This window comes from Monopterus albus, unplaced genomic scaffold (genome assembly GCF_001952655.1).
Source record: "Monopterus albus unplaced genomic scaffold, M_albus_1.0 scaffold134.1, whole genome shotgun sequence".
In the NCBI taxonomy this organism is placed as follows: domain Eukaryota; kingdom Metazoa; phylum Chordata; class Actinopteri; order Synbranchiformes; family Synbranchidae; genus Monopterus; species Monopterus albus.
Window position 1 is genome coordinate 305,215 of NW_018128014.1, and position 13,734 is coordinate 318,948.

The following is a 13,734-nucleotide window of genomic DNA, read 5'->3' on the forward strand; positions in this document are numbered from 1 at the left end:
ATGATGATCACTGACTGGCAACGCACCAGGCTCAATCTACTTAAATGCATCAACACTGAAAGGAAAACAGTCTAATAGACAGGCTGAAGTGGTTAGGTCCCATTCCTGACAGATCCAACCTGGAGCTTTAAGCTGGACACCAACAGACCTTCAGAGCTCATCCCTGACTGCAAAATGGAGCATCTCCCTCAACATGTTACCACGCTAACAATCGCCCCAAAGGAAGCCACCCACGAATGTGAACGCTGATGATCCTGAGTGTTGATGATCTGCAATAAAACTGTAACCACTCAGTTCTGCATGAGTGGTCCTTGGAAAGGGAAGGGTAGGATGAAGGGGCGGTGGTTGTAAGCCGTGGATTCATTACACTGAGCAATGGCTGGACGAAGGTCGTTCAGAGACACTCAACAGCGCTGAGATACAGATTCCATCTGAAAGTATGATGGAAAGCTCGTGAAACCATAAGATCATTGTTCTAGCTCACAGCAGAAAGGGCCAGAATGAACGGCTCTGAGTGTAGGGTGTAGGGCTTGGTGGCCTGTTGTGTGTTTTTCCACTTGTTCACTTTCCACAAAACACATAGTCTGAGGCCTCATGCACACAGCAAACTTTACTCCTGCTAAATGGCTTTTGTTCTCTTATTTTCTGCAGTTCCCTTGAATTTTCTCAATAAATTATTTGTTGGCTTTTTGCTTTTGTATGTTGAATATTTTAGGATCCACACATCTATGTATTCTTGGGTTCCAGAGAATAACGTTGATAGGGGCTTTGTTTTTACATAGGAGTAGTGTGCACAAGTAGTTGAACATCTGAAGAATATATTTTTTGTTGTGTGTAACTGTGTCTTGGAAATGTCTGTCGTCAAAGCCTAGAAACTCCCTGTCAAAATGGCTCCACCAAAGGTTTCAGCAACGTGTACATACACATGCTTATCTGCTGACCATATTTAGTCATTATACATAAAAGTGTTGCACATTTACACTGTACATGTAAAAAAGTTGCATAATGTCTTTTGTGGTCAGAAAGGGTCAGAGAAATCTGATAAACTGTAAATGGTGTCACCTGGGAGATGTGTTGTGGGCAAGGGAGGCGCCAAGTTTTATAGACAAACAAAAAGCATATAAAAAAACAAATAACAATATCTGTTTCTGCTACACTGATTCTGTTCATCATGAGTCTAAAGCTGTTTTCACACAGGAACTTTGGACTATGTCCGTGGAATCAGGTCTGGCCTTTGTCCAGAGTTTGCTCTTTCCTTTTGCAGAGTTCATCCATTTTATTATCCAGAGATTTGCAAACATTTGCAAACAGTGTAGCCAGGAGGGTTAGCCTACCCCTCCTAACCAAGCGCTGGAGCCTCCGCTCTGCACCTCCCCGTTTGCCTCTTCTCCGTTTCAGCTTTTCGCCAATTGAAGATCTGCTTGCTGGGGGTCGGACCGGCATCACGTTGACGTAGCACATTGGCTCTGGGTAAGAGTCCAGTGTGCTCGGGTCAAACTCTCCGAGATGACTACGCTCTCTTAGCTATAGTAAAGTCGCCTGGTCATAAATAATGTTTGCAGTCTTTACTATTGCATTAAAACGGCACAAATAAGCAAGAAAGAGACAAAAGAGAAATAACTTGACTTGGAGAGCTCCGTGACGTCGCACACAGAGGAGCGCCATCTTGAAACTTCATTCTCACAGAGGAGCGCCATCTTGAAACTTCATTCTCACATGTGCTCAGTCCTTGGACATTACCCAGACTTTGTAACAGGGAGCTGACAGGGGAAAGGCCGCTTAACGTCTGGGTGGACTGACTCGGACTTTTGCATTCTCACATACATCTCCCCCAGAGTCTAGATAATTTCAGGGTTCCAGTATATGTCTAAAAAGGGCTTTTGTTAAGAATGCACTGCTAAGTTGGTGGAGTACTCTTCAGAGATATAAGGTCAACTTTTTATTAAAAAAATGAAAGTTCAAAATGGACTTTAATTAATCCGGCTTCGGTTTCACTGCAGTTTCCCTATGACATTTAAAAAAAGGCAATAATGCAAAAGAATGTGGCCAACCCCCGTCCATCAAAACACCCCTAAACTGCTTAGCAGCTGGTTTTATTATTTTTTTTATTGTGGTATCTCTCCACACAATGAAGACAAATGTAAGCCCTTGAAAATAATGCTCTGTGATTATTGTGGCCCATTGAGGACTCTTCACATTCCAGATAGGTTCTTTTAATGTTACCTTTTTAGCCCTGATGGGGACTGGTCTGACTTTGGAATGTGAAAGGAAATGGCCAAGTAGATAACATAGTCATTCTGAAACGGAGGCTACTTTGCTCTCTTTCAGGATGTGACGTTTAAGGTTGAGAAACTGCCAATTTAGTTTAATTACAATCTGAACAGTAAAACATTCAGGAAATCCCTCAGCACAGCTGGGCTGTGGAACAGTCACTGGCTCTGCTGTGACTTCATTTTTGTTCTCCATCATTACAATAGCATACACAGTATTAAATAGAGCTAAAATACTACCCTCCTCTGAGTCCTGCTGTTTAGTGAACAGTCCTTTTGATGTCAACAATCCCCTTAAGTCTCTGTTAAGGTTTTGTAGCAGTTTAAACCTAATACTTTAGTCTCTTGACAAGCTATGAGGCGGCATCCTGGCCGTTTTGAGTGACCTGTTACAATGATGGCAAATGCTTGACTAACCACTGAGCCACAGTGAAATCCACCCAAACTACTCTCTTCTCTTTCCCCTCTGTTGCTCTCTATGATACAGAAACCCAGCAGCGTAAAGCCCCGTCTACTGGAGCTCATACAGGGGCCAGCTACTGTGCTATAAACTTGCAGCCTATGCCTGGCACCCTGACAAATATCTGAGGCACTCACTTACCCAGAGTATGCCCTCACACACATGACAATAGTGCTGTGCACGCTGAGCTTTTTTCACTATTCTGATTCACAGCAAAACCTAAAAAGCATGAGTATTTGAGAGCTTTTCTGACAGAATCAGGAAATTCTATTAATCCTCCTTGATATCACACATTTCAGCTGTCTTTAAGAATTTATGCCTTTTCTCTCCAACAACACTTTGAGCGAGGGCAGTCCCCTACACAGCTGATGAAGAAGTGCCAGCAGATGCAGAGGAAGACCAGTCAGCTTTAAGTCTTCATGACCATCTTGTTGTCTGAGCTTGTTATCATTTGGCCTAAAAGCCACTGGTGCTATTCAGATCACTGTCATTTGGACAAACAGCCTAACAGTGCTATCAATTCCAGTTCAAGCTCAACATATTTACCACTAAACAGCCCAGAAGGGACAGCCCTCACACCATATGGCCAGATAGTCCGGTTTCAATCTGTCAGCATGATCAGTCCAGTAAGCTGAATGCATGCTGTACTTCTGGTGCTACTGGTGGGCCTTCTACAGCAGCAGACCTGCTGATCATATATAAAGGCAGCTTCTGGAACTTCCCTGAGAAAACATTACTTGGCTGCCTACTGTCATTAGCAAAGGAATGTTTGATATTTTGGAAAATGCACTGATTTTCTGGTACGGAGCTACATGAGAAGATTGATACCACTCTCATATCGTCAGCAGCTTAGTAAAGCATATAATGTCTTCAAAAGGCAACAAAACTAATTTGAAGTATAATCAAATTTCTATTTTATTTTTACAGTATCACACATGGGGTGGCACAGCAGTGCGGTGGTTAGCTCTGCCGCCTCACAGCAAGAAGGTTCCAGGTTTGAGCCCTGACTGACCCGGGTCCTTACTGTGTGGAGTTTGAACGTTCTCCCTGTTCCTGCGTGGGTTCTCTCTGGCTACCCTGGCTTCCTCCCACAGTCCAAAGACTGGTTGACCGGTGACTCTAAATTGTCCGCAGGAGTGAATGTGGATGGGTGTGTGGTTGTCTGTCTACATGCCAGCCCTGTGATAAACTGGCGACCTGTGTAGGAAAGCTGCCTCCATCATCAAGGACCCCACCCACCCCCAGCACAGACTGTTTATACCCCTTCCCTCTGGCTGGAGGCTCAGAAATGTGAAAGACAGAACCTCTAGACTGAAAAACTCTTTCTTTCCCTCTGCCATCAGACTCCTAAAGAGCTGACTCAGGATCTACCTCATGTAATTCCATCTGTACTGTTTACATACTCATTTTGTACATGTATAATTGCACACTCACTGCTGAGTTTTTACACTCCACGGCTCCCACGTAGCATATATTCTCTCTGCATTATATTGTGTTCTTGTAGTTTTATTTGCTTCCTTCACTTGCTGCTTTAAAGTGCCTTAGATATGTGATTTTACTGCCTATTTAGATTTGTGTTATTTATTTATCTACTTTATATTTCACTTGTATTTTGTGGCATTCATGTGGACGGCAAAGTAAGAATTTCATTGTACAGGGAAACATGTTTCCTAACTGTGCATATGACAAATAAACACTTTGACTTTTGACCTTGTCCAGGTCGTACCCCGTCTCTCACCCAATGTCTGCTGGGATTGGCTCCAGCCCCCCCATGTTCCTGTTCAGGAGTAAGCGGTATGGATAGATGGATGTATTGCACATTATTTTAAGATGAACATGAGATGGTGTTAAGAATCCCTGTAAATAATTAGATGCTGAGCCTCCATCTCAATGTGCTTCAGTAGTGAATGTGTCATTGGAACTGACAAAACAACAAAGCCAGTGTGGGAGCAGCAAGAAGCGTTTTACAGAGAAACTCACTGCTTCACCACTGTTACTAATTACACACATACTAGTTAATCATCACTAATAACTCATATGGATGAGGACCAAGATTTCTATGTCATGTTTTATCCAAAACACTCTGAAATCCCCTCTGTAGACTGTTTTGCCAAGTATGGAGCTACTGAGTTAAAGAGATAGAGACTAAGATGGATTTCTAACTTCTAAGAAAAATGATTAGGTTGTTTCAATTTATTTCAATTAGAAGGGTGCTATAAATATATTTAAGAACATGGTTGTTATTCCTAAGCTACATTCAGTGCTTGCTAAGTGTGAAAATGTCAGGCTTGACAGCATGTAATAAATAATTTCCTCATTTTATTTATTTCCACATCGGGAACATCAAGGTCCAGGTCTTGTTCACTGACTAAGCCCTATCCATCATTTCTGTGCTGTGCTGGTTTGGACCCATTTTACACTGCCTCCCAGAGAATGCCACTAATTCACATGAGGTCTTCTAGCTGACATTTAGTGTCTCCTCGGAAACGGCTGGATTTACCCCAAACCACTGGGATGGTTTCGATCATGCACAGTACAACATGTACCTGAAATGTTTTAACTAACTAGATGTTACATGTTTATTTTGTGTTACAGGTGCTTCCACACCCCCTACCACCTCCAGAGCAGCATGGTGCAAACCTGGCCTGAGCCTGGATGGAGGTGTGGAAACCTCCTTATAATTACACTCTACCAGATGTGAGAGTGGAAGATTAGCTTCAGCACAACTGCTCTGAACACAGGGGCTTGTAACTAGCAGCATTGTTATTAATCACATTATTTATCGCCCTAAAAACTATGAAGTGAAAATGACTATTTAGAAATCATAAGACAAAACCACCCTATGACCAAGTTCCAAGGCGTTGACAGAGACCAGGAAACTCACACGAACACGTGGCCAAAAGTCATGTTTCTTCATCTTCCCCAACCTTAGAGGCAGGACATTATGTTCGACTTCTCTGGAGGGCGGAGAGCGACTGTCTCGTTTCCATGGTAACACACATACACTGTTTATGATCTCGCCGGAGGTTATGATATCTTCCTGTGATCGAGGCTATGTGTCACCAGATGAGTTCAATTCCATTTCACTCACTGGTTCTAATCCAGAGAATGAGATTTAAAAAACAGTTTTTGTTTTTCCTGTGCCAACCTAAAGTCATGCTGCATTATTTCTTTTTATAAGGGAAAAGCTGTCAACTCCAGGGAAACTTGGAGTTGGAAAATGAGGCAGCAAAGCTTTTAAGCCAAACCTGGCTATATAGAGTTGATCTGAATATTTTACTTTGACAGCTGGCTTCACCTGGGTCTGGTTCCTGCCATTTTTAATGTCTGACATCAGTATGTGACCTGACATCATCTGATTGAGCTATAGTGCTATTTTATTTCCATTGTTGTTGTTATTATAATTCACATTTAAATCAAATCTCTCCTGGAACTGAGAAGAACAACTTGAGATTCTGTTAAGATACTGTATTGCCCACAACCATCATCTCAATACAGTGTTTCCCATACACTGACTTATTTGTGGCAGAAAGCCACAATATCAACAGTAACTGCCACACATTGATTTAAAATAGGCTCGGTCCCTCTGTGCCCTGCTCTAGTTCTCTCTCACACACACAAACACATGACAACCACGAAGATGGACCGTCTGTGAACAGCTCCTCATTTACCTGTTTGTCTACACAAGGCTGTCAATCACAGAGATCCAACTCTTCTGGCTAGCTAAGCTAATGTTGTGGGGTGGGGTGGGGGGTTTGGAATGAACTGTGATCAAACACCTGAGGCTATAACATGACTCTGTCTTATGGCTATTTTTGGATAGTAATTGTACTCTTGCTACAGCCTGGTACACAGAAGATGAAGTCAGAGAGATTATCTGGTTATGACTCTCAGCAGGAGCACAGCCTGGAGCTTTTTCCTTCCAGAGTGGCAGCAACTCAGCCACGTGTAGTTCATTGCCTCTGCCATGTCATTAATGTAACCCCTAATTATTTCACTAAGGTGACAGCATCCCAAAGTTTGATCGATGGCAGTCTCTTTTGACCTATCAGTGTACTCCGTCAACACCAGTGAACACAGGAGCAGGAGAGCCACTGTGGCGCTTCCTCCCACCAGGGACCATGTGACCATCGATAAAGATCATCAAACAGGAAGCCACTCCTGTGCTGCCCACAGTACAGGCAGCCAGTACGGAGTCAACTGTCTTGGAGATTGTCCTGTTGATCTACAGTAGTCTAAACATTGGATGCCTTCTCAAAACAAACAACCACTTCAGCCTTGCTTTTGATAAAGAGACATTATTTCCAAAAGCACATTACTCTAAATTTGATGACAATTAACTCCTTTTTCTCACGAATCCCTCTGGTCTGAACTGCTGGTTGTAAATTTGACCAAGTTTATAGACAAACCAAAGCAAAATTCGTTTCTACACTGAGACCATAACAATATTTTCATATGGAGTTTTTCCAGGCAGTACATACAGTACTGCCTGGAAGCAGCTTCAGATTCATGGCCAATGCTTCATTTACATGATCGTCTTATTGACACTTGAAGCGTGCACATGACATTGCCATTTCTGTAACGGTAGCATGTTTGTGTTTGGTGTTCAACATTAGCATCTGCTGGAGCTTACTGCAAGTTAAAAAAGAATAAAAGCAGGACAGGGAGCTGAATCTGTCTTTGTGTCAGGTTAAAATGGATTTCAGTGTCAGGAGATTGTCATCAAACCCAGCTGTGTGTGTTGTTTTAACGCCTTCATCTAGGAACACTGCCGAGCTTTCTTCACATCTCCCCCTTCCTGCTCTGACCTCAGCCAGCTCATCAGCAGGGGGCCCTTTTATCTCTTAGGAAAACAGGTGGTTATGATTCTTAGTCAGTGCACATGTGATGAGAAGGTTTATTCCTACATGTGTTTTCTATTTGGAATGCTACATTTGCTAACATGCACACTCAGGTTTGGGAGGGACGCAGCAGATATTTCTGGTTACGCCTGCGCCACTGCTCATAACAACACCACCCACTCCTGTTCAGCTGTTCCAGGTCATTCCACAGTAAGGGCCATGTGCCACTTTGACTTTATCCCATGTAGACACTGATGTTGCTTGGACAGCCACATGCAGTTATTTCAAAAATGATCACAAAATTGTGTGATTTTTGTAAAATGTAATAACACAACTCCCAGTTATGCAATAAGCACAAGCAATCCAATGGTAACTACAGAATCCCTCCTTGCTGTTACATTTGAGCTTAGACCAAAATGACAATAAATGTGTTATGCCACTGTCACTTCTCTCTCAAGGGTATCCACAGAGGAGACTTGTAACAAACAAATGCTGAGCAGCAAGGGGGTCCTTTCTGTTTGTCTCTGTTTTGCTCTGTCATTTACTGTGTCTGCAGTAATATGTCAGACTGTACATGACTTGCCCACAGGGGCCATACATGCTTCAAACAGAGTGCTTCAAACATTTGCTCACCAGCTTTGTGTGGGTAGAGAAACATCTGACAGCGTGCACCTCCTTGGGGAGCCACTATCAGCAGTTACGTTGGGGCGCACCGACTCCTGCCACGCCAAACAGCAATGCCACACATGCCAAACAATGAGAAAAGAGCCGACACTTGGCTCTCATTTAGACAAATGTTTGAAGAGTTTGGTGGGTAATGTCATCCGACAAGCACCCCAGTTATATGTGGGTTAGACTAGAGGATGTTCAAAGCTCTCTGAGTGATGCAACAACTTATCAACAGAAAACAGGGGAGGCTTGACAACAGTCAAGTGGACAGATTTCTCCCTTATCTTATCCATTCAGATAAAGAGTAGGGTCCAGCTGTATTAGGTTGACACTCATGAGTGAAAGCAATGGGAATGCCAAGTCATAAAAAGGTTGAGTCTACAAAGAGAAATCAAAGTCAACACTTAATCAGGTGGGAAAGCTGATTAATTAAGCTGGAAAATCATTTGTCATGATCTGGGTCCCCTGTTCACGTACTTGTGATTGATCAGGTTTTTACAATTAATCAAGACAATTCCAAAAATGCAGCAATAAGGCCTGAAATGCACAGATGTCCACAGGTGTTTCTTATAAGAGCGGGTGATCTCACAGTTTATATTTGCGCAGCACTAATCCACTTTGAGTATCGTCCAAGCTCCCACATGTCTTGGCCGGACAGTTCTGGCAGATGTACTCTTCAAGTACATACCACTTTCTTTGGAATATTTTAAGTGAAATGGTGAAGCCAACAATAGAAGTTGTCAATGCATTCCATTAGTTCACACTGGAAAGTTTGTTATAGCCATGTGTACTTAAAATAACAATGGGCCTAGTCTTTCACTCTGCTGACAGATGACTGGGCTGATATTTGCAGCTATGTTCAGTTGTGCTGGGTTTGGCCTTCACTTGGAATGGCTGGGGGTGTCTGGCCATTAAGACAATAGTTTCTCAAATAATATCATAAACTGAACATAACAAGCACATTTCACAGACACAGAAACAACAGTGTGAGCTACAGAACGAGAAGTGCAGCAAATGACACGCCTATTCCTCTTTGAACCTCTGGCTTTAGAAACACCAAAAACCGAATATGAAGCAGACCTAATCCTACAAGAAACATTTTAATTACAGTAGCCTACCTATTAGTAACAATTAGTGGTTCGTAACACAGCTCCTGGTCAGCTTCAGTCCAGCCACATTTGTCCTGTTTCTAAAAACAGCAGTGTTGCTGGCTGGGAGCCAGTGGGCCACATGGCTAAGCCCTGTCCAGGCCAGACAAAAGAAATTCTTTAATATGTGCCAGTTCACTGAATCCCAACCCCCCCTCCAAATATGTTGATTGTGCTGTTATGGCACCCTGTCCCCAATTTGCTGTGGGGAACTTCGTTAAGAGGACTGACTTTGAAATGTATGGCTCACAGCCTGGAGGTACGTCAGAAGAGACAGAGTACAGCCACAGACTCCAAACAAGCTCCACTGCTATTCCTCATTAAAGCAAAGAGAATAAGTCAGCTGACACAAGTCAGGGATCACAGGAGCTTCCTATGTCTGGAGTTGATCTGTCCTCTCACACCTTGCTTAATCCACGGCCATGAGAAAACCAGAGAAAAACACTCGCTGTGTAGTCACATTATAACCATGGACAGAGAAAAACAGTACAACGTTTCTTAAGTAAGATGTTTCTCAGAGACATTTGTTGAATTTTAAATTAAACTATTTTTCTTTAATCTCAAATTCAAGTTCATAAAATGATTCCATACATTCAAGGTAAACTTCCAGTGAACCTTACCTCTTGTTTTATCAGGGTGAATCCCTGCTAACCAACCACTACTTCATTTTATAAATTACCAAATGTTCCATTCTTTTTAGCCTGAAGCTAATCTGTAGGGTATTGCCTATATTTACAGTATCATATGTATAAGATAAACTACGGGTTTACAGTACAAGGCGCTTGGCTATATAATAACACGTCATTAAAACCACATATAGCGGTAACGTAGTGAGTTTGGCTATATAATAACACGTCATTAAAACCACATATAGCGGTAACGTAGTGAGTTTGGCTATATAATAACACGTCATTAAAACCACATATAGCGGTAACGTATTGAGTTTGGCTATATAATAACACGTCATTAAAACCACATATAGCGGTAACGTAGTGAGTTTGCGCCGGGACATTTCAGCGCACAGCTCCGCTCATACAGGTGTTTGTCGTTTCCAAGCGGACTAATACACACCAGGATATGGGAGGACTTTCTGGTAAGGGTTACGGAAAAGAATGGACTTTCCGACGGCTGTGTTTTGTTCGGCAACCCACCGCCGGTGCGGGCTGCCGGGGTCGGTGGGGGGGGGGGAGAGGACACGCCAACCTGACTGGCTCCTCCCGCAGACAGCCTGCTTTATTCCACCGCAGAAAGAAAACCGTTATCTCGCATCACTACTTTACCATCAACCACCGTTAAACAATTAACAACACCGGGTAGGAAATTGCGATAATTTACATTTAAGTCACAAAGTCAAGGTTTCTCTCTAAAGTTGATTGAGAGCCTGCAACTTTTTTTTCCAAAGTAAGACAAAAAAACAACGTGGTGGCTGAACCTGCCTCTGAACTGTGCCGCTAGCCGAACTGATGCAAGAGCGGAAAACTGCGCTGTCTCCGGTCTACTATGCAAACATGTATAACTGTATAATATCATTGGCGTTACACTTATTTTACAGGCATTATCCCCAGAAAACAGTGACGTAGAGTAAACATGGGCTTCAGAAGATAAAAACCACCGCTAGACTCGTAGATCTACCAGTTACATTGACAATAAGTCAGGCTACGTCGCAACTATAGGCTATTTATAATTTCATTAAGAGACTGAATAACTACATGCAGCCTAGTTCACGTCGGCAACACTGAGCTTTATCTGGCTTTAGGTTTACTTCGGCTACTTCTCAGACACAATCTGTGTTTACCAGACGTTTACGGAAAATGTCGAGCAGACACGCGCTGAAGTGAATAGTACTTTACGGTCGAGCTGCTCGATGAGAAGGGAGCAGCTAGTTAAAATGATTTTTATACTTACAGTGAGTTGAGAGGAGAGTCAGTAGATAAGCCAGACGTATTTTCGCCATCTTGGACACGACGCAATGCTCGATTTGACTGGCCGTACATGCGCAAAGTAGCCTAAGAGCTTTGGCGTGGATGGAGAGAGGGAGAGAGACGTAGACAGTGACTGGGAGAGAGAGAGAGAGAGAGGTGGGGGTATCTATTATATTAGGTTTCCATAGCTACCGAAAGCATCACTCGCACAGACAAGAATTTATAGTTGACACGACGTGGGAGGCTTTTACTACTGTGGCCTTATACTGTAGGTAGGCAGCAGCAGCAGCTGGGTGCTCAGATAGAAAACCAGCAGGGATGGAAGCCAGATGAACAACAACCATGTTTTACAGACCACATTCCCACTTTCCAGCACTAAAAACGTAAGGAAGGGAAGTGCTAAGTGGCATTATCAGAATTAAGTTATAAGATTTAGGTTAATATGAAATATAAATGGTCTATTGAAAAGCACATGTGATAAAGCTATTATAAATCCACTGGTAGGAAAGCTCCCACATGGTAGTCTCAGGAATGGTTTTCCGCTTCTTGCATAGAAAATAAAAACATTAATCTGTAATTGCTGCTCTTATTACACATGTTAGGCCACTGAACTTCTGTAGAGCTTGGCAGCCTGTCACAACTGTCACCAATAGCATATTGCAGGCTTTCCATAAGATATTCACTTACTATTTTTCACTGGCTGTAGATCATAGCATTGTCAGGACTGCAGAAGCTCATATGTTGGATCCCAATGACAAGCACTTCAACCATGTCAGCCTAGAGATCTCATACCTTATTAGACATGGGAGAACAACCCAGATCTTGTAATGTCCTGTCTTTGTCATAGTAGATAGGCTGTGGTCTACTCTGCAGGCCTCCAGTTACAGTGACATGCATTGCTCACATCAAGTGCTTTTCTCTTACTGAGCCCTGTTACAACTGTGATAACAGCTGATGCAGCCTGGAATTTACAGTAGGTGCTACTCACACCATGCCTTTCACATACTAGTGAACCGCTTCAACAGTTCTACAATGGGCAACATGATTATACACCTGCACATGTAGTGCAGAAATACATGATCAGACAGTTTGCATCAATAGTGCGTCATTCATTTATAAAAGTTTAACCAGAGATGACTGCAGTACTCACTGCACAGGTCATTACTGCAGTAAGTATATCTAAATATAGAAATATGTCTAATTATGCTAGCATGTCTATTAATTATGTTAAATAATACATGCTAATCTGTTACAACTCCAATGGAGCAGAGTGCTTCACAGCAGAACATGTGTCACTAATAAAAACACTACTAAAACAATAAGACCTAAGCAAAAAATAAACCACAGATATTCAAAAGGCAGTAAAAGCTTCCATATCAGGATACAAATAACATAAAACAACAAGTTAAAAGACGTCCCTAACTAAGACGGGTTAAGCACCAAAAGCCTGTCTAAAAAGGTGGGTTTTTAGAGTTGACTTAAAAGCCGCCAGCTCGGTTATGGACCGTAGCTCTAGCGGTAGAGGATTCCAGAGTCTGGGGCCATACACAGCAAAAGAACATTTTTTGTATCAAGACCGTGGGACAACCAATGACAGATGCTCTGAGGAGTGCAGAGGTCTACACGGAGCATAAATAGACAGAAGATCCGACAGGTATGGAGGAGCGAGGCCATTTATAGACGTAAATACAAATAGTAGCACCTTAAAGTCAACTCTAAACTGTACTGGCAACCAGTGGAGCGAGAGAAGGGTAATTGTAGGGTAGATTAAGAAGATGAATTTAGCTGTATAAATGTATCCTCTATAAAATTCTAAAGCAAGATAACCCTCTGCTGTATCACAGCATATGTTAATTTGTCAGGAGAACCACAGATGTAACTAATGATAATAAAGATGATTCCTTGCACTGAAGTGACCCAGTAGAATTAGCATGTACAATACCCTACCAGGCAATTAATGTAATTAATTCTACTGGTGCTATGGCATTTTAAAAACTGTAATGTGAAAAAGATGTACTGCATTGGTATCAACAGCAAAATGATTAAACTGGTTTAAACAGAGACAATAGAAGATCAGTTTGGGTGTTTCATTCAGCAAAATGTGTTGTTGTTTTTGGATTTTGATTTAGGAGTGACCTTTATGTTTGTGCTTCATTAAATCATTGCTTGATATAAACAGTTCCTCCCACAGTCTGTCAGTGTGCTCTGATTTTTATTAGGAACTGGCATGGAACATCTCATCTGTCACTGTTCCTTGTAAACCTGGAGCACTTCTCGGTAAGGCTGGGTCTGCCTCTCTGCATTCTGTGCTGTTCTGTGTCTGGAAAAGCGAGTGGAAAATAACTGTGATCATGGAAGTGTTTTTGCTCTTTGTCTGGGCAAACAACATTAGACCAAAGGGTTTTCATGTTCTCTGCGCCCACA

At 42.4% G+C, this 13,734-nt stretch overlaps 1 protein-coding gene across 1 annotated transcript in view; it reads right to left on the minus strand.

Moving 5' to 3' along the window:
- jam3b (junctional adhesion molecule 3b) overlaps window positions 1-11,430 on the minus strand; it is a 33,460-nt gene extending 22,030 nt beyond the window's left edge. The window contains exon 1 of the mRNA XM_020613542.1: window positions 11,294-11,430. Within this exon, the coding sequence (XP_020469198.1) occupies window positions 11,294-11,342 (49 nt within the window). The 5' untranslated portion in view covers window positions 11,343-11,430. The remainder of the gene's footprint in view (window positions 1-11,293) is intronic.
- Between the last annotated feature and the right edge of the window lie 2,304 nt (window positions 11,431-13,734).